The sequence below is a fragment of the Lytechinus variegatus genome, chromosome 5 (genome assembly GCF_018143015.1).
Source record: "Lytechinus variegatus isolate NC3 chromosome 5, Lvar_3.0, whole genome shotgun sequence".
Taxonomy (NCBI): Eukaryota; Metazoa; Echinodermata; class Echinoidea; order Temnopleuroida; family Toxopneustidae; genus Lytechinus; species Lytechinus variegatus.
Window position 1 is genome coordinate 45,965,825 of NC_054744.1, and position 21,640 is coordinate 45,987,464.

General features: G+C 35.3%; 1 protein-coding gene and 1 long non-coding RNA gene across 2 annotated transcripts in view; one reads left to right on the forward strand and one right to left on the reverse strand.

Annotated features, from left to right (window-relative positions):
• LOC121416283 (ankycorbin-like) overlaps positions 1–20,456 on the reverse strand; it is a 40,260-nt gene extending 19,804 nt beyond the window's left edge. Inside the window, exons 1-6 of the mRNA XM_041609817.1 lie at positions 20,390–20,456; positions 12,495–12,667; positions 6,071–6,198; positions 5,552–5,640; positions 3,258–3,380; positions 1,205–1,275 (exon numbers count right to left, since the gene is read on the reverse strand). Of these exons, the coding sequence (XP_041465751.1) occupies positions 1,205–1,275; positions 3,258–3,380; positions 5,552–5,640; positions 6,071–6,198; positions 12,495–12,533 (450 nt within the window). The 5' untranslated portion in view covers positions 12,534–12,667; positions 20,390–20,456. The remainder of the gene's footprint in view (positions 1–1,204; positions 1,276–3,257; positions 3,381–5,551; positions 5,641–6,070; positions 6,199–12,494; positions 12,668–20,389) is intronic.
• LOC121416284 lies at positions 13,897–16,189 on the forward strand. The gene is made up of 2 exons (XR_005970120.1): positions 13,897–15,404; positions 16,011–16,189. It is a non-coding gene; the product is annotated as an uncharacterized LOC121416284 (long non-coding RNA).
• Positions 20,457–21,640: the final 1,184 nt, after the last annotated feature.

The following is a 21,640-nucleotide window of genomic DNA, read 5'->3' on the forward strand; positions in this document are numbered from 1 at the left end:
GGCCCCAGAGTTCTGGGTGATGCTAATACAGGAAGGAGATATGGGTCAAAATTGACATGGTGCAGACATTCAATTAGAGGCACTCATGCAAGGTGAATAATATGGTTGTAACTAATTTAAAGGTAAATATACCATACATCATTTACAAATGCACACCAGGCTAAGAAAGTCAAATGTGTTGCTCCAACCCCCCCCCCCCCCCCCAATATGATCCTTGCTATTATTTTCCAAGCATACCAAACATCTCATTCTGGATATTAAAGTATAAACAACTGGACAAGGATATTCATTTTTCAACAAAATTTTCAGAAAAGAAGACACTGTACATGCCGGACTAACTGTACAGACTGCCTATAGTGGCCCAGTTTGCTATTATACATGTAAGTTGCATGTGATTTCCAAGCAAAAGTGGTTTTCAGATTCAGTCTCTGTCCAAGCTAATGACTAAAATGAACAGATGACGCCAATGGGATTATCGGTGTGTAGGTACTTCAAGGATCAGTGATGTATAGGGTGATTGACCTTCGATAGCTTTAGTATACATCCTATAATGACTTATCTGCTTTAAAACCTCAAAATGAAGGGGGAACACTGATACAGACTTTGCAGGTTATGATATATAGGTAACTGCAGGACAAGGATTACTGATCAACTTATTTCTTACAAACACTGACAAGTCAACAAAAAAGGTTACAGGTACAGGTAATCACAGGTAATAGGAAGCATTTTCCGGTCCAAACAAAGAATTACAAGAAATAAAAAAAACTATGGAGGAATAGTGCCCCCCTTTGACCACTGGATTTGTGTTTGACCTAAAGCTATACATGTACTTTGTATGCAATGACACTTAATCATTAACAATCAAGAGCATTGATAGCATATAAGTATAAATTACCATTGGTTGTTGCATTCACATTAAGCTTTTTATTTCTACTACAATTGACTCCCTGTATTTTTCAGTCACTTCCAAGTTCTTTTTAAAAGAAGCATTCATGAATTCCCTCTCTGTACAACAAGTCCCTTATAGTATCTTGGAAAGGATAAAAAACACACCTTATTCAGCTGTTGCTAATAAGAGTAGTAAGCAACAAGTACCTGTAAAACCTCAGAAAAAGATAAAAATGTAAGACAAGAAATAAAATGTATTCACTGCAAAGAACAAGATCCAGGGACACATTACTGGATAGTACCGATGTAAACTTACTTCGTCTGCAATATCAATAGAAGCTCCACATTGTAGTAGCAAGATGGTACTCTCTATGTGACCACTCCCAGCTGAAAGATCAAAGATGGAATAAGACTGGTGGTCAGGGCAAAACTTTGTTTAGAAAATCATCTCACGTATGTTGATCAATGCACATTACATATTCCAATGTGCGTGAACGAGCTCAGGACAATGCGATATTAAAGAAGATGCATGTATCAAGTTCATTATCCCATTCAAGAGTAATTACCCAAAATTTGTACAATTAAAAAAAATTAATTCTATGCTAACATCAATGTGTACTCCTTGCACAAAATGTAGCTAAGCCAGGTTTCTCTGAAAAATGTGAGGGTAAAGATCAGCGTTTGATTGTACAATTTACGCTTTGTTGGGGTATTCCCATGGAAACGATTGATGGAACAATAATATTTTTGGTGGAACCTCAAAATTTAAACATTTAGCGAACAGCTCAGAAGAAGCTTTTTTTCAGAGTTAAGACATTGTAGACAGCTGTTCATTTTTTTTTGGGGGGGGCTAATTTAGAAAGAATTCTCCACAGCAATGAGACTGTTTTCAGAAAATATAGGGTTGTGAATTACCATCATGTCCATAATCCTAATTATTTTTAGCTATCCTCTTTTTTAAATTACGAGATTTTAATGACCCATCATCGCTATACCATGTGATTATTGAATACATGATAAATCCGTAAATGATATCCACCATATCTTACCATGTACATGTATGGGAGCATGTGTTTGAGATGATTCAACATGTACATGTAGTTCACCCAGACAGGATATCTAGGCTTAGGTTGAGATCAATGAGTTAAATGACCCCCAATAACATGAAACACATGAACATCATATAAATTTGCATACACACCCATGGTAACGGCTGATCAGGTTTTAATTAATTTATTAACCCCCCCCCCCCCCTTTCTCCACTACACTATCACACATTGAACAGCCTACATAAATAAAACTGAACACTGTATGTACTGTAGAACTTCCAATATTAAAGGAGTATTTAGCTTTTAGTATGTTTCCTTTATCCCAAATAAATTTATAGCTAAATGAAAAGCAGTAATTCATGGACCAAAGGAATAAATTGTATCAGGTTATTATCAATGGTAGAACTTTATAAACCAGTCATAAGTTATACACACCCTTAAGCATGAGCGATCAGCCATGAATGTGAGCTAAAAACCGCTCTCAATCATTTGACTTCTTATCAGCTAGAAGCTAGGAAATTTGTTAACAACCATCTTATTGCAAAATCTGCAAATTTGTCAAAATCTTAAAAGGGTAAATCCAAAATTCACTCCCAATTGTGTTGACCTGTATACTTCAAGTATACATGAACTTTGTACTTGGTCCCTGTACAAATGTCATAGGAATTACAGAATTCATCCTGATACAGTATAAATGTCAGCCATTTACCAGGGTGCTAAGATGATTCATAGGGTTATGCAATGAGTTCAATGGCCTCGTGTCTCTGTCAATGCATATTAAATCAACTTATGCAAGACATGATCCCAGGGTTATGGCTGATATAGGATTTGCATAAAACACATCACTCTGCATCAAAAGGTATTTCAACATTTTGTTCCATACAAAACTCAACAATGCAGTACTTCATGTTTTTTAAATAAAAAAAACAGGATTGAGCAATGTTGACTACTCTTTGAATTGAAACCCTGCAAGGAATGAGAATACAAAATTTTGTCATTTTTCATATTCATAATGATCATTTTCAATATCAGCTTAAAAACAATATTTATTTATTTACTTATTTATTCATTTATTCATTCATTCATAATTAATATTATTGATTGCTTTTTGTGTTTCATTTTGTTTTTGCTTGGTTTTGCTTTGTTGCTGGGGGAGGGGGGGTAATTGAAAGATCCCATTATGATGATTCAATAGGCTAATCACCAATCAAGAAAGTGGTCCTTTGTCTCTCTCTCTTTTGGCTTCTTGTAACTTTGCATAATTACCAATACTAGATGAATGTTCATCCAGTATATTTATAGACTCCTGGCCAGGCTTACCTGAGAAATGTAGTGCTGTCTTTCCATTGAAATCTTGTGCATTGATGGGTACCCCAGCCTTTATCAGCCTGTGCATGGAGTTTAAATGACCTCCTTTGGAAGCACAGTGTAGTGCAGTGCAACCTAATGTAGGATACACGAATGAGATGAATAGATTACATTGAAGACAGAATAAAATCTACTTGGTGGTACATGTACATACATCTGCAAAAGACTGCAAGGAGGTACTACAACATGCAATCACTATACCAAATGGCCCAAAGTATGCAACAGTAAACGATATCTTGTGTTTATTGTTTTGAGAAATTCACAAGCATGATAAAATCACAGCATGCATAGGCGGTGGAAGCGGGGTATGGGGAGACAGATCCCCCCAAAATTTGAGGTGGGGGGACGATCCCCCCCCCTAAATCTTCATATTTTACACACCGCACACTAGACACTCCATCTTTAAGATGGCTTTTTTTTAACAAATCATATTTGCCATAAGTTCAAAAAAGTTAAATTTCATTTGAAGTCTGGGAAATTGCTGCAAGACCCCACAGTCAGAGTAAAGTCTAAAACTGGTGATGTCATTTCGATTTGGAATTGAATTAGCTTTCCTTTATTCCTACAGCGAGGTTTAAAATAGACTGGAATTTTGGTTGTTGTATTTAGATACAAAATGTACCACTATTCAGATCATGATGTCAAGATTTTATATAGTTTGAATGTTCTTATACTATTACAGTTTCTTTGAAAATTGGATAGTGTAGTTTGTGCAAGGCTTTATAATTTATAAGTTCTTTAATAGTCTCCTCAGATTGATTTAATCATTGATTTCCTCTTGATAAGAGGTTACACATTCTAGCTCTTCAACATTATCCCCATGGACAACAATTCAATTGATGTACAAATCATGTACTGGGTGGATCAATTTAGATTGGAGACCACTTGATGATTAATGACACCATCACATGTTTCTCATAAAGTTGGGAGTTTAAAGTACACTTTAGAACTAAAGACACTGTCTGTTTTGTATACAGTGGGCAGTTTAAACCATTTACAGCAAAAACACTGAATACTGAATTCTGAAATTATGTATTAAAGGAGTTTATGAACATGAGAATACATACTGCAGGAGTAAGCCCCCCCCCCCTTCCCTTCTGATAAACAAATCAGGGGAGGCTGACAAGAAAGGGTTTGCTTGGCAGGAAAAGGGGAGTTTGATCACTAGAAGAAGAATCTACATGTATTGAGCTGATATGAAAGGTTTCATCTAAATGCAAGAATTGTTACAAAATTTACTTTGAAGTGTCTGAATGTTTCATCTTGGGGTTTTTTTTCAACTCTAAGACCATATTCAGAGCAAACAGAGAATGTGATATTTGAGAGACAAAAAAAAAATAATCACAGGCCCTCTCTTTTGATTCTCTCTGTACCTTTGCAAACTAATAAAAGGCCCTCACAAATTGCAGTGAAATTGCAGACCACTATGACCAATTCTAGCCTTGCCATCAATCATCAGTTTCCTCTTAATAATGAATCCTTTTCTCATACGCCCCCTAATAACCCTTTCCCATTAGAAGTGGAACTTCAAAAAAATCACCCTTGGACCTACTCCCGAATGGAAACAGGAATATAATTCAACAAATTAGAAACCTTCATTTAAAGAACCAATTTCTGATGGCATAATTTTCTTTCTTTTACTCAACAATACATGAATACCTCTTTTCAAACTTTATTATATGCACGGATAAAATGCTGATAGTGATACTTTCTTGTTTTACATAATCAAAACAATACTTTCTAGATTATTCATTAGATATACCTGCATACAGGTTAATTCAACAAATTTCCATAATCATAATAATTTCAAATTAAAATGAAAAACCTACATGTATTCCAATAGTATGTACATGTACATGTATAGCATATTAAGGGAAGCTCTTGTAGCACATAACAGTGTTTGTACTATATACATGTAGTAAATGCATATTATCATTATTACAACATCGTTTAATGATTTAAGTTAATATTTCTTTTGTAAAATAAACATTGTCTTTTCAATTCGGGGTATGTGGGTGTTGTTATCTTCCAGTGTTCTATCTTTCATTTCAAACAGCCTTTGGCTTTAAATGTGAAAATTGCCCTATTACTTTGTTACATGTATCAAAGCCTGGATGCATTTTAAAATCAACCCATTTTGAGTCCAACACTCCAACTACTCAAAACAGGCCTTTAAGATCTGGCCTAGAACTGGATGATAATTTGTGAGCTATTAATTAATTTCCTCTTTGCTTTGCAGTACGTACCTTGGCCGTCGGATGCCCTTGGATTAGCCCCAAGCTGAAGCAAGACTTCCAAGCAGGGATACTGTCCCTTCTGAGCTGCCACATGTAACCTGTTGAAAGCAAACAATTATAATAGCATCTAAAATGCACAAGAAATAAATAAATATAAATGCACAAGAAATAAATATTATATTAAAATATAACATTTAATTAATTCATTGTAAGCGCTTTGGGCCTAATGGGAAAAGCGCAGTACTTAAAGAACACAAAAATCACTGTTCACAATTATTATTTCCAATGATTAATTTTAGCTCCTGTGAAATGAGAACTTGGTTGCAAATGAAGTTTAATAATCTTACTCATAATGTAAGCATTATATTAAACAGTACATGTATGTAAATATTGAACTTTGTACATGCAGTCCGACTGAGTCTCCTGTATGTAAGATGCTGGGGGTTGGAGTCTCTTGTACAATCAAAAGGAAGTATTATGTACATGTACATGTATGAAGATGAAATGATCAAGAAATGATCTACTTACGGTGTTCTTCCCTCTCCATCTAGTTTAGTTGGTGATGTTCCTTTCTTGGCTAGAGTTATTTGAAGCTTCTCTATATCACCAACCTCAATTGCATGCATAACCTTATCATCATTCTTGGTCCATTCAAACTATATATCAAGAAGAGACAAAACATTCAAATTGAAATTTGAATTCTATCACCTGTACATCACACCCTCTCCCAGATTAATTTTGGAAGTGATCATGCAGGATAATCTCTTCAAGGTTCATGGTAAAAAAAAATTTGGTTTTTAAAACATGTAGTGGGACCATATAAACATGAAAGGAATTTCTTTGGAAAAGAAACAACTGAGATTAGTTTGATTTATTGACTGAATGTACTTTACATGTAAGTACATTCATCCTCACCCAGTGGGTGTATGTTGTAAAGCTGTTCGTAAATAAGAACGACTGGTGATCCTTTCTTGTGGTAAATGGTATATTCACTGGCAATGGTTTAGCGTGTAAGAAAGGGGGACCAGTCGTTCTTATTAAAATTGCTCTTAACTTACGAACAGCTTTATGAAACGGCACCCCAGTCTGAAATATTGTACCCTGAAATCTCGGTATTGATATTAGTCTACAATGAGCATGTACAACTGTACCTACATGTATGTACATGTAGTCTACACATCTACAGTCTTATGACATTACCATACAAGGAATGGTATTCTTATGTACATGTAAAACATCAAATAATGTCTTGGTTGAATAACCAAGGCAATATACAGTACATGTAGATTTATGAGACTCTCATTTTTATCCTGTCAAATTGTTTTTATCCTCTTGATTTTGATAAAGTAGAGATTTGTTTAGGGTCTTAGAAACCTTGATTTTGATTGCACACATACGCATACATGTCTCTACAACTTTCCGATTTCAACTGTTTACATTCATGAAATGAAAAAACATCCATCATGACATCATTAAGTCCTACATGTATATAATTTTTTAATCCTATCAGTCCTTGACAAGAGTGATAAGCTACTCAATGAATCAGAAAGACACTGTGCTAAGAACACCATATTGATTTGTATTGATTGCAAAGTGAGTCGTTGATCTACATCAATAATTTAATTCATGAAGGAGAGTGCCTCTTGCCTATATTCTACTAATAAAAACTCATTAATGAAGTGTGATTGAGCCACTGGAAGAAGAAAATTGTATTGAACCACAAATTCAAGCTCTGGAAAGTACAGTACATTGTATGCAATCATAAAAAAAATGTAAAGCATCAAGTTGCATTGCAACTCTACCAATAACAAATACTTTGAGACATTGATTAGCCATTGAAACAAATTTATCAATACAAATTGCATCTAGGTTTGGCAATTAGCTTCCATTTGGCTCAGCTAATGGACTGTATTTAAGACTTTTGAAAGATGCACAATGCGCATACATGTATCAAAAATGTGGGGGATACAACTCACTCAAAGGGCTATAATTGTCTACTGTAACTGCTTTCCTATACATCAATACTAAAGGATGCTCCGAACGGCAAATAAACAGTTAAAGAAAAAGCAGGCAAACAAAACACTGAAAATCTGATCAAAATCAGACAAGGAATGGCATTATAAAGATTTGCATTATTCTGGTGAAACATGTATTCATCATTCTTCATGAATATTCAGGTGTGAATATTCGATGAGCAAGATGATATCCCCACTTGTTCTTAATTATCTGAAATTACATGTAGGTTTATTCAAACTTTTTCTACCAAGTCACTGAAAATAATTGGATTGACAATTGCTGCAACTTATTTCCTTAGAAAGAAGACACATTATTCACACAAGGATGAAGAAAATGAAACATTTCATGTAATAACATAAGAACAAGGGAAAGTGAAGATGTGACATCATCAGCCCACCTAATGAATATTAATGAATGATGTACATGATGTAACTATTTTCACAAAATATTGCTAAAGCCTAAACTTTAAATTTGATAACTTTTGTTATTTTTTATTCAAATTTCGATGAAATTTTCAGCATTTTGCTCTATATATAATACTCTATTTACGAAAATAGATATAAATATTTTGAGCCTGGAGTACCCCTTTAATCTCTCCTTGGGATGGTCTTTCTCTCTCACTTTGACTGTACATACATACATGTATGTAGATCGTGCAGTAATCAGGCTAACATACAGCTTCAACTAACAAGAGGTTCATATGTTTAAATACATATGTGGAGGAATTGTGAAAAGTAAAATGTAAAACACAACTGAAAATTTCATAAATTTGGATGCAAATATCCAACATTTTGTATGAAAAGTTAAAGTACAATGTATACATGCACTGTTATGCACAACACACAAATGACATGAACTCTGTGTAGATTATGTATTTCTTAGTTCCAACATTTCAATTTCTTCCTCAAATAATCTAGAATCAGTTTGATTACTAAAGGAAAATACCATGTAATACCCTTTTTAGACAGGCTAAAATTTCCTTAACCCCGTACTATTGGTGGGGCTAAATCTACAAAAACCACTAGTCTGGGGTTAGCGAGTTTCGTGTGTAAAAAGCAAGCATTCCTTATCCGGGGTTAGCAATAACAATTTGGCATGTGTGAAAAGGAAAAAAAATAGTAAGGGGTTAAGGATAGTACGGGATTAGCGATAGTCCGGGGTTAAGAAAATCCTGTGTAAAAAGGGCATAAGAGTAATTTAAGGCAAAATCATAATTTGGGGGTTTTGATTTGGTGAAGATTCTCATTAGTTTGTACATGTGCCATCAAATTTATATAATTTAAAAAATCCTTAAATTGTTTTATTTGAATAATAAAATTTTTATTTTGATTAAATTTCCTGACTTCTGCTTGTTTGACTTCCCTTGTGTTCAAATGCAATTCCATTCATAATCAACTAAATCTCTTTTAGTTTTCCACTCTATCAATGATAGTCTGAACTTTCTGTACTTAATAATGGATGCCTTATTCATGGCAGGGCGATGACATGATGTCGGCTACTTAACAGTAGGTCTGTGTCTGCCAACATCAAGGCTATACCAGGGAGTTGTAAAGGGACCCTCTGGTCTTTCTGGATAAAAGCATACCCTTATTGTACAGACCTGCATACCCTCATCTTCAGACTATGAAACAATATCACATTTTTCAACAATGAAACAATTTTATTATAAAACAATGTCAATAATTAAAACACCTTTTCAGTTTCAAATGTTCCAATATGTGATCATGGAGGTATGATCCATCATGTATAAAATATTTTCGCACTGTGCAATGGGCAAAGTACGGGCTATGAAGTCACTAGCTACATGTACAATGTAATGTATGATCAACAGACAACCTAAAGGCCCGAATTCACAAAGGTAGTTTTGAAAACCCACGGTCGAGTCCATGGTTTATGCAGATTTCCTGTATAAATTACGCCTAATTTAGTGTGTATCAGGCGCGTGTATAAAAATGTCCAATGCTGATGCGCGCTTTTGTCACAGTGCGCTTAATTGACGCCTGTTGCCGTGGTTATCTACGCTATTTTATTCATTAGTCCACTGTTTTATTCATGAGTCCATTCTTCAAACAGTGGACTCATGAATAAGCGCATTGTGACAAAAGCGCACATCAGCAGTGGACATTTCTTATACACGCGCCCGATACGCGCTAAATTGGGCCTACATGTAATTTACATAGGAAATCTGCATAAACCATGGACTCAACCGTGGGTTTTCAAAACCACCTAAAATTCGGGCCATAGAATCTCAACAAAAACTTCAACTTTAATACAGTAAACATGACAGATTGAAATTTAAATAGCTGAAGCTGGAGACAAAACATCTCAATAATCTCAACTATAATCCTCTCAGATCCTATTCATGGCTTTTAAGTCTAAAGATTTATCACTGTATTTATCTCAAGTCTTGTCATATAATCTTGTATACAAATAAGATCCTTTGTCCACATTAAGCCTACTGGTGTACACAAAGGTACATTGTAAAGTATCTGGGATGGGAGATCCATGCATTTACATGTACATGTATGTAGTATATCAAAAGTCAAGTCCACATCCCAGAAAATTGTTGATTTCAGGGCAAAACTGACATGATATTGATACTTTTCAAAATCACTGATCTCTGTTAAAAATCACAAATCCTAATAATATCACACAGCCAATTTACACTTTATTGCTGTCATGTACATGTACATGTATTTAGTAATATAATCAGTATAAACAACATTAAAAATTAACAAGCACAAATGTGTACACGAAGAAAGCCTACATACATTTAAACTCAAAGCTGAAACACTTCCAATCGAGTGGAAAGTTACTTAAAAACAGGTATTGTACATGATACGCTCAAATCCCACATGCACAATGTATTCCAAACAAACTAATAACGATACACTTTTTAAGAATTTAAACAATCTAATCAATGGGCCTAAATGTAATTTAAGTAGAACATGCAATCAACACAAGATCAGAAATGTACATTCTGAATCTCAAGAAAGTATGTTGTGTACTTGAGAGCAAGAGCTATTAAATAGAAAATTTACTTTGTGATGTATGAACAGGTACTTCTAATCTGTGGTACATGAGGTATTAAAGCAGGGAGTAATACAACCATGGTATTAAAGTAAACTGTGAGCTGAGCAGACCTTTGGATGTGCATTCACTTGGTTTAAACCCTTTGAAGATGAACAATGATACCAAGCCAGCCTTAGCCCAAGGCAGTGTTATAAATACTTGCATTGTTCGGATACAATAGGGATTTACAGTTACTTCCTAACAATTACTATCACCCTATCTTCACTTGAGGGTACAACAAGTACTTGTGTAACACAGTAAACACATGTACATGTATATGTACATGTATGTATGAAACGGAGTATCAGGTGATCTTAACATGTTTCTTTGATCATTTCCTTTCCTGAATCACTATTACCAGTACATACTTGTATAAAAAAAAAGATGTAAAGTTGAGAATTTCAATTGGCAATGTTCAGTTCGAGTTGTACATGTACACAGTATGTGTTAAGTTTGATACATGTACATCAAGTCACAAATGAAAGTCCTATTATTTTACTAGCTCCATTCAATTAGGTACATACAGTACACTGTATAAATGGCAATCTCCCTTTTTCTCTCCATCTAGCTCTTGTACATAGTATTTTATGTTAGCGACAAATTGTTAATGGTTAGTAACAAATTGTACATGTTTTTATCATAACGACAGACCCTGTAACATTTTAAAGCTGTATAGCGACTGATCAATAGGATGATTTAATATCATGATTGATCAATACACAACTTCATCATTGATCATGAAATACAATGAATCATAGAAATCTGCCTCAAATTGCACAATTGCAAGGTTTATGTTGTGGGGGCCCTGCCAGCCAGAAACCAATCAAATTTTATCTTTCAATTGAGCATCCACCATATGCCATTCTAGCTACATGTAGCCAGTGTTGCTTTCGCTCTCACTAGAATTTTCAATACCGTCCTATTCCTCTATAATCGAACAAGCATTCCATTAATTTGAGAGGACTCACATCACTTTTAGGGTGTGTTCAATGTTGATTTTCAAATTATACAGGCAACAGCAACATGAATCTTGATTGAAAACTTACAAAACACAGAACATAAACAAGATCAGAAATGCCCTACAGTGTCAAAAATACAAAGCTGATCGTCTTTAAATTTCCAGCTCTCGTTTAGCACAGCTTACTGCGAAATCTGAATCACACAAAAGGGTCACTTCTGGCACTTTGCTGTGAAGTCTTCCACTAAAAGAGCAAATTGAAAGACATTTCAAAACTCAGTCATGTTGAATGTCGCTTGCGTGATGCTAAAGGTCGTATAATCTGAGCTGATCGCGTTTCCAAATGTATCATTTTCGATGTTTGAATTTTCCTCCCAATCCCAATCTGAAAGAACACACCCTCTGTTTCTCATTTATATCCGTGTTTTGTACAGTGTACATTTAATCGCGGTTTTAATTATGATCCATGGTGCTGTCTAAATCTTAAAATCAACATTGAAAATATATCTTTAGACTCTACTTTAAGACTTTTAATTCCCAAGACAAACAGAAGTTGGCACATGACAGATCAACTGCATTTTCACAGAAGTCAACTAATGAGTGTACTTCTGCTATTTTGAATGTTTAATGCAATATTGGTATGTAAAAAAAAAAGATTGAGTTACTGGTACCTTTTTTGGTATGACTATGTACAGGCAAGACAGCCCAATAATACAAGTTTACAAACTCAAACATAATTTATACTCAATTTGTTTAAAACTGGATATTAGCATATTTATGTGTGGTTAATTTTTGAATAAGCCTACATGTTCGTTTTCATCAATTTGTTTAATTGGTTAAAAAACTAGTACAAAAAGACATAATAATAATAAAGATGGACATGACATGTATGGATTTAGATCTTACCTCCTTGTCTTTATTTTGTCGCTTTAGTTTCTTAAACATCTTGACTTCCGTTATTTTCAAGTTCAAATGAAAACAATTCTTCAATGTCAGGATAAGATTCAGATCCTTGGTGTAATATCCATCTCACAAACCGGCAGTCTTCATCTTTAATATTCTTAATGATGCTTGTTCACCTGAGTTTTCAAGAAAAAAAAAAAAACAAATTGAGTCATTTTAAAGTGACTGATTGTACATTATCATGTATATTGTAGATCCAGGGGGGTGTTTCACAAAGATTTAAGTATTAGGTCGCACTTAAATGTTGACGCGTACATTATAAGCAACGCGCAATCTTATTGATCAATACGCAGTAGTGCGCGTCCTCTTGGCATGATGTGACCAATGCTGTCACGCCTTTTATACTGCGCGCAACAATACATTTAAGTGCGACTCTAAGTCATACTTAAATCTTTGTGAAACACCCCCCTGATCTACATGTACAAGTACATGTAGACTCTACTACATTATTTTTGTCCAAGTACATGTAGTCAGGTACAAATTCCTAGTCCAAATGTTAGATGTAGTTTATTTTCTGCTTGGATACTACAATTACTCTGATGAAATCCAACAGGACTTTTAAAGGGGAAGTTCACCCTGAAGAAAAGTTTGTTGTAAAAATAGCAGAAAAAATAATAAAAAATATTGGTGAAGGTTTGAGGAAAATCGGTCAATGATTAAGAAAGTTATTAGAATTCAAAGTTTTGAATTTGTGACGTCATATGCGAGCAGCATTCCTACAAAGCGAATGGTAAAAAATATATGAAATGTCATTTTCTCAGAAAATTGAAAATGGTTTTTACTGTGCCTTTTGTATATCAATAGACAAATCATTTCACACCCGATCATAAATAGAAAACAAAATAAAGTTATCAGGAACCGTACAAAATTTGAAATTCATTGATTTTTTACCATTCGCTATGTAGGAATGCTGCTCGCATATGACGTCACAAATCCAAAACTTTGAATTCTAATAACTTTCTTAATCTTTAACGGATTTTCCTCAAACCTTCACCAATATTTTTTATTATTTTTTCTGCTATTTTTACAACAAACTTTTCTTCAGGGTGAACTTCCCCTTTAATAGCTGATACTGTGGTCCAGTGAGGATGATCCAGGCGTTGGTTCTGAATATCAATCTTGTCTTGTCGTGTCTTGGGTCAAGTCGGCATGTGCAGGCTTCCTGTACTTCACTAACTTTGCTGAAAATGTGTGGTCACCAAGCAAGCAGGTAATATAAATCTCAGACCTTCACGTTTATAATTTTGTGGAGCTCAAGAAATCGCTCTCCGTGAGGAGCTCAAATCAATTCATTACAATACATGTATAGTACATAGTTTTCTTAACATTGTATATGGGTCATTCCATGGGGTTGGGGCAAAAATTGTGACATCAGGGTCAAAAAATAGAAATGTAATAAATGAAATGTTTTATTTCTTATATGTTTCATGGGACAATCCTTCAACTAAATCCACTTACAGGCATTTCATACCACCCTGCATATTGGAGTAAACTGAGAAATAAGATTTGACAAAATACCACCGTTACATGGACATCATTTATCATCCTTACTAAGACTATGCTCTCCCACTGTCAAAATAAAGGGGTTGATCTCCATTACTCTTGATAAATATTTTGCTAACAACATTGTTAGTCATTTTATTCCACACTTTTCAACATGGCATATATATTTTGAAAGATTTAGCATCAATAAATGGAACTTGATGCTCTGTGTGTATACCAGTGCCATGTTCTGTGTCGTTCTTTTTTCTCACCAGTCTAGAAAATTGAATTTATGATGGCATGTAGAACTAAATAGTTGAGAGAAGTCATGCCTCAACAGAATGGAATATTCTCTTTGGAAAAAGTAAACTACTCTTTCTGGCATAACCTTCTATTTTTGGTGTTACCACCGTTACATGGACATCATGTCTCAGTAACAGAGGTATACTTAGAAGCAATGTTAAGTTAATGTCCATTAATGGCCATTACACACCAAATTCCACTTCATGCCTTAGAATATTTGCACAAGATCAATTGATTACACTAAAGAAAAACATTTTGCATGTCAAATTCTTTGCAAACAAAAGCAAATTAAATTAGAGTTTAAACAAGGAAAAATGTACAAAATTATTGACAAATTATATTTAAAATCATACTACGATAATCCTCAAGTTTCCACTTCCGTCTACCTCTGGAAACATTTACGTTTCTGCCTAAATGGAAAAAACAAAACAGTGCTATCTTATGATCTCCAATTCTTTTTACTTTAAAATAACTCCTTCAAGATATTACTTTCAAATGTACATACCACCGTTACATGGACATCATGTCTCAGTAACAGAGGTATACTTTGAAGCATTGCTAAGTTAAGGTCCATTAATGGCCATTAAACACCAAATTCCACTTCATGCCCTAGAATATTTGCACAAGATCAATTGATTATACTAAAAAACATTTTTCATGTCAAATTCTTTGCAAATAAAAGCAATTTAAATTAGAGTTTAAACAAGGAAAAATGTACAAAATTATTGATAAATTTATATTTAAAATAATACTAAGGTAATCCTCAAGGTTCCACTTCCGTCTATCTCTGGAAACAAATGTTTCTGTCTAAAGCGGAAAAAAACAAAAGAGTGCTAGCTTATGATCTCCAAATCTTTATTACTTTAAAATATCTCCTTCACGGTATTACTTTCAAATGTACATACCTCCGTTACATGGACATCATGTCCTTGTAATGATCATATTGAATAGTATTACATGTACTTGCCATTCTTTTAGTATCAACACACTAATGCGAGTTAACTCATCTTACTCAAGTGTAGAAATACAACATCTACAGGCAAGCTTCTAAAATGCATCAATGAACAGGTAAAATGTTTTTTTTTATTCATACATGTACACGATTATAATTTTGATACCTTTGATACAATACTCGGGTGAAAAAGATGTAGGGAAAAGGTACTAGTTTAGTTCTAAGCTACATGTATGGTTTTTCAAGACAAAACAACACAAAGTTGGCATGCAATTCATGGACAATGCATTAATACCTTACACATATAACTTGTTCAATTTGTTTACTCTACATGTAACTTATTTTACCTCAGTTACATGGTAATGTAGTTCTAAGTGACATTAATTAAAATATAATCATGTCTTCACTGGAATAAATGCATTGGATAAAACAGTAAGTTCCAGCATGCCAAAAGGACAATTGTAAAGTACTTAGTGGACAAATTGAATAAAAAAACTTACACCTGTTGTTTGAACATAGAGTTGTGAACAAGAAAGTAAAATGTATTATTTCTACTAAGCTATTCTAATAAATGTTCAAGAATAACACTGCAAACTACAATCTTTTCCTTTGGTTAAAATCTCTCTGGTAAACTTCTTACTGGCAAATGCAAAAAAAAGTATTACACTGTACACTAAACCTGACAATAAGAAATAACATGCAATATTTCTCTCTGCATTCAGGTTACAAGTTTATGAACTTCAAGATGATCGGTGACCCAATGACAACTGTGTGGAAGAGGACTATGTCAATGTCACAAAATAGATAGAGGTAGAATTGTGCCTCGCCATCAGGCCAGGAGTACAGGTCACCAGATTGACACTTCATGTACTGAAGATATACATTTTTACCTTCAACAGAGGCTACCTGTAGTTATTTGAGAAAAATAGTATTTGGAAGTTTGACTATTTTTTTACACAATTCAAATTATTACATTTTAATCAACAAAACTTGCTGGATTGTTTCCACGATATTTTATATTATTATATGAAATCATTTACTCATGTACATGTCTTGACATTTTCTCATTAAAGTAAGGGGGGTGGATTACTAGGGCAATGACAAGGAATCTGATCTGTTCTTGCAAAATACACCCTCACTTTGTATTTTTTTCATAGCAATTAGAATTCATCATTTCCTAGTTCATAAATTAAATATAAAGTTGTTTTATACAAGGTTTTTGTATTTGCTTTCTTGTGTTCTACTTTGTTTTCACAATACAATTACTTGCCCATTACCGGTACCTTTTCATAAATTATCTTTACTTTAATTTCGTTTCTCAATGGATGAATTTAATCTAATTTTATTCTGCTTTATAATCAAGGGTGGTTATCTCGACAATTCCATTTAGTTTTGTATGACCATCCTATTTAATTTTCAACTATGAAGTTTAATTGTTCAAGCAATTACATAATAAAAAATATATTTATGTTTTATTGGAATTAAATGAATTAATGGAATTCAAATCTGCAATTTACCTTCTGATACAGCAAATAAACTCTTGTGAAACAAACTCGATTGTGTCACTTTTTCTTTTCTTCGCTTGGACATGTTTTTAAAATGTCGTTATATTGCAATAAAAAAAATCACATTGAAAACAATCACAAAGGCTTTTGCTTTCTGATAAAACAAATACCCACCCCCTCTCCTAACAATTGAATAAATATAAATTAAAATACGGTTGAAAAAAAATCCTTAACAACTGAATATATAGAAATAAAAAAATACAATTGAAAAAACGGAGAAAGAACTGAGGGAAAAAGAATGAGTGCTGAAAAGTATACCAACATTCAACAAGATGAAAAGTTTTGGGAAGGTTAAGCCTATAGCTAAGAATTACTAGTAATTGAATTATTCCCATGCTTCATCATACACAAAGCCCATCTACTGTGTAGGGGGGGGGGTAGTAACAGAAAAATTATTTTGCCCCTCCCCCCTCCTTTCGGGCTGGGATCAGCTGACGAGCAAAAAAAAAAAATTTTTTTTTTTTTTTTGGGGGGGGGGGTCTGCCTCCCCGTGGCGCCGCCACTGGTTCTAAATTCTCATTTTTTTTTGCAAATTCAAATTTGATCATCAGGTCTTTAATACCCATATTACCTAGAATCAGTAGGAGCCAATTTAAACAAGGAGAAAATTTGTACCAAATTTGAGATGTCACCGTCATGATCATCAGTGAAAGAGCTGTTTCTGAGTATCCGTTGGCCTATTGAATCAACATATTTTTGTGTAAAAAAATCAACTAAATTACGATTGAATCATGTCAGCTACCATTCAAAACATGTTTGCACGGAATCACAGTAATAAAAGCATTATTTTCTTTGGAACCATTCAGCAAATCTGGAACAAACACGGCAATGTCTCAATCACATATTTCACTTACACGAGAAGCTACATGTGGGACCGAAGTGAAAGATGATGGAAAATTAGCGAGATTTTTCAAACTTAAAAACACTTTCTGCATGGTAATACAGTTCCATATTTTAAAGATATGGTTTAACTAGTTTCAAAATACGAGTATCGGGATAAATCTCCGTACTTACGTCGCTTTGAAAGGGAAAACATCGTGGATATCCAATCCACCGTTACACAGACATTGCAGGAATATTCCCAATTGCAATGCTTCAAAACACCCGCTATCATAGCTGTTCATGTGCATGTGGATTTCGGCTAACAACCCGTCCGTCTGATACAACGACGGTCTCTTCTCCGGTGTCTCCTTCTTACATACGCGATGAAATGTGATCCACCGTTACAAATTTGGCCCGGACATCGCCCAAAACATCGGCGACTCTCGATTAATTTAGATAACATTACCATAGGTTTTCAAAGCTAATCTTTTGATTAACAGTTGCTTACTTCCTGCCCTTTATATCTGACACATAATTTTGGAAAAAATGATTTCTGATTTTTAGATATAAACCACATTACCGCCGTTACAGAAAAAAATAAACGAGGACATCGCATGTAACGGTGGTATGCCGATTTGTAGGAATGATTTATGATATGAAGTCTCTTTTCATTTGCTATCCCATTACTGTTTTGTTATTAAACAAATGTTGCTTTATCAATTATGGCCATTTGAATTTGACTAAGTCTATCTTTTGATTAGATATCTTCAACTGAAAATGACCATTTTGGATGTCACACTTGGTACCCCAAAAAAGAGTCTGGACATCATCATTTAAAGTCTCACCATCAATAATACTTGCAGTTCAACATTTTTATTTCTGCATCAAGTAATTGCTTACATAACTGCCTTCCAACAAAACCACATTGCAACATCAAAACACCAAACACATTTTCAGGATAAAGCTAACAATTCATAAGGAACACAAAAAAGTGCTGTTGCCCCAACCCCGTGGAATGACCCATATATGCAATAGCTGTGTTAGCTAAATCTGTGGTGAAACTAGGCCTGGGTCACGTCAATACGTTTACAAGATGTCGTATGCGCTCCTGCTAAAAAAAATATTTTAAAAAATGGAAAAAAAATTGCTAAAATTTCACATTTTACATCTTTAAATCCATGAAATGGCTTTTTTTTCCATAATTCCTTGAAATTACCTTGATTTAGTTGAAAACTATGTTTTCAACTATATCAAAGTAATTTCAAGGATTATGGAAAAAAGATTATTTTTAGGAGCGCGATTTTTGCTCTCCTTATTTTCTTTTAGGAGCGCGGGAGGAGCGCCGGCGCGATCGCGCTTCTCAGAAATGATGGTCTGAAATCTGCGGTTTTGTCATAGTTTTTTTATACATTTTGTGATTTTTTTAGTCCTCCTTCACAAACGAATGTCAAGCATAGGGCTCTTAATGGTGGGGGTTCCACCAACGCTTACATTGACCGAGACAGAGACCGAGGCATTAGCCTAGATCGGAAAAATTCACTTTTCAGCTGTTTGCGAACTGCACAAGTTGTTTCCACCCCAGTATGATTGAAAGGTTCTTCAGATTGTTCTTGGCCGAGATTGCCAGATTTGGAGGTACCGGTAAGCGTTAAAAAAAATCATTTTCAGAAACAATTTTAATAATTTTCATCAAGTTATCAAATAATTTAGAAGGAATGTAATTAAATTTGGGTGTTTAATTTTATTCCCCCACATTCATTGACATTCTGACATTCATCATTTTCATGCCTAAAATAAATCAATTCAAGGAATGAAGAAAAACGTCAAAATCCATTGATTGTCAAGGACAAAGTCAAAGACCAAAGTCAACTCAAATGACATGCATTGTGAGAGTGCACATTCCCCATTTTCTTAATTCTTACAGGAGTTAGATCTACTTCACCGAAAAAAAAAACAGACCAATGCCACTGTGTCGCCATCCAAAGTCAAAGTAGCGCAGCACATAGACCAAAAGCTTCGGTCTCTGTTTTGTGGGTTGTTCAGCTGAACTCCGTTGGCTTCACTCACCAAATACATACAGAGACCGAAGTTCTAGCGCGATCTGTACAGGGACTCAATGGCCATATGTTTATGTACTTAAGATCGGATAAAACGGGGAAGTGAATTTGCGCGACAGCCGAGGTAAGTCACTGTTTTTGTTCCTTTTAACTTGATTTTTCTCCGTTTTTTGGCAATTAATGCCAAGAGGGAATATTAATTTGCATTTTGGTTGTGTTAACTTTCAAAAATTTATTCATTAAAGACAAAAATTGAAGAGCCCCGACGGGGGGATTTTGCATTGCAAGTCCCCTAATGGTGGCTGCACGTTAGCGAGCCGTCTGTGTATGAGGAGAATAAAAAAAATAAAATGTTAAAAAACTCCTCGAAACAGACGGCTGCCAGCTGTCTACGCAGCACACAGCAGACTCCGGACGAGCCAGCGGCAGCGATCAACGAGTTCGCATGCGGCCGTGGTTACCGCGTCGGTGTTGTCTAGTAGAGTCTGACGCGTCAGTTTTGCTGCTGCTGCCTCTTCACTCGGCTCGATCAGCTCAGCTGAGCTAACTTAGCTTTAACTGGGAGTTGGAATGTTTGGTTATCTTAGTCTACTCTTGGCATTCCACAACCAGTCCTAGGCCTTATTATAAGTTTATTATTTCATCAATAACACTCACCGATATAAATTGTATTCCAAGTGGTATTTCTTAAAATGAGTTCACCTGTACCTACTAGCTGCGTTACGTTGTCCAACAACAAACTATACCAAAGAAACTACAAGGGGAAGATAGGACATCGACAGTACTATACGTATATGCTTAGACCGCGTAATGAAACGCTTGGGAAGAGCGCCCTCTAGCGTTGAGTATAGTAAGACTGTCAAAGACTGTCCAAAATGTTCCAAGTCCCTCCTCAACAAGTACGACCTACCTTTCTTCAGCGATCTTCTCAACTCCCCTATAAAGTACAAGCAATAGAAGAAACTTATCTCTACAGCCGTTCTTGACTACAGGGAGGAAGAAACCCAAGCCGCTCTAGCAGCCAAATCCTCACTTCTTAGTCACCTAGACCGCACCCCGAGAGCATAGGATGGTAGGAGAGAGATAGGATGGTAGGATAGAGATAGGATGGTAGGAGAGAGATAGGATGGTAGGAGAGAGATAGGATGGTAGGAGAGAGATGGGATGGTAGCAGAGAGATAGGATGGTAGCAGAGAGATAGGATGGTAGAGAGAGATGGGATGGTAGGAGAGAGATAGGATGGTAGCAGAGAGAGATAGGATGGTAGGAGAGAGATAGGATGGTAGGATAGAGATAGGATGGTAGGAGAGAGATAGGATGGTAGGAGAGAGATAGGATGGTAGCAGAGAGAGATAGGATGGTAGGAGAGAGATAGGATGGTAGGAAAGAGATAGGATGGTAAGAGAGAGATAGGATGGTAGGAGAAAGATAGGATGGTAGCAGAGAGATAGGATGGTAGCAGAGAGATAGGATGGTAGCAGAGAGATATAGGATGGTAGGAGAGAGATAGGATGGTAGGAGAGAGATAGGATGGTAGCAGAGAGATAGGATGGTAGCAGAGAGATAGGATGGTAGAGAGAGATGGGATGGTAGCAGAGAGAGATAGGATGGTAGGAGAGAGATAGGATGGTAGCAGAGAGAGATAGGATGGTAGGAGAGAGATAGGATGGTAGGATAGAGATAGGATGGTAGGAGAGAGATAGGATGGTAGGAGAGAGATAGGATGGTAGGAGAGAGATAGGATGGTAGGAGAGAGATAGGATGGTAGGAGAGAGATGGGATGGTAGGAGAGAGATGGGATGGTAGGAGAGAGATGGGATGGTAGCAGAGAGAGATATGATGGTAGGATAGAGATAGGATGGTAGGAGAGAGATAGGATGGTAGGAGAGAGATAGGATGCTAGGAAAG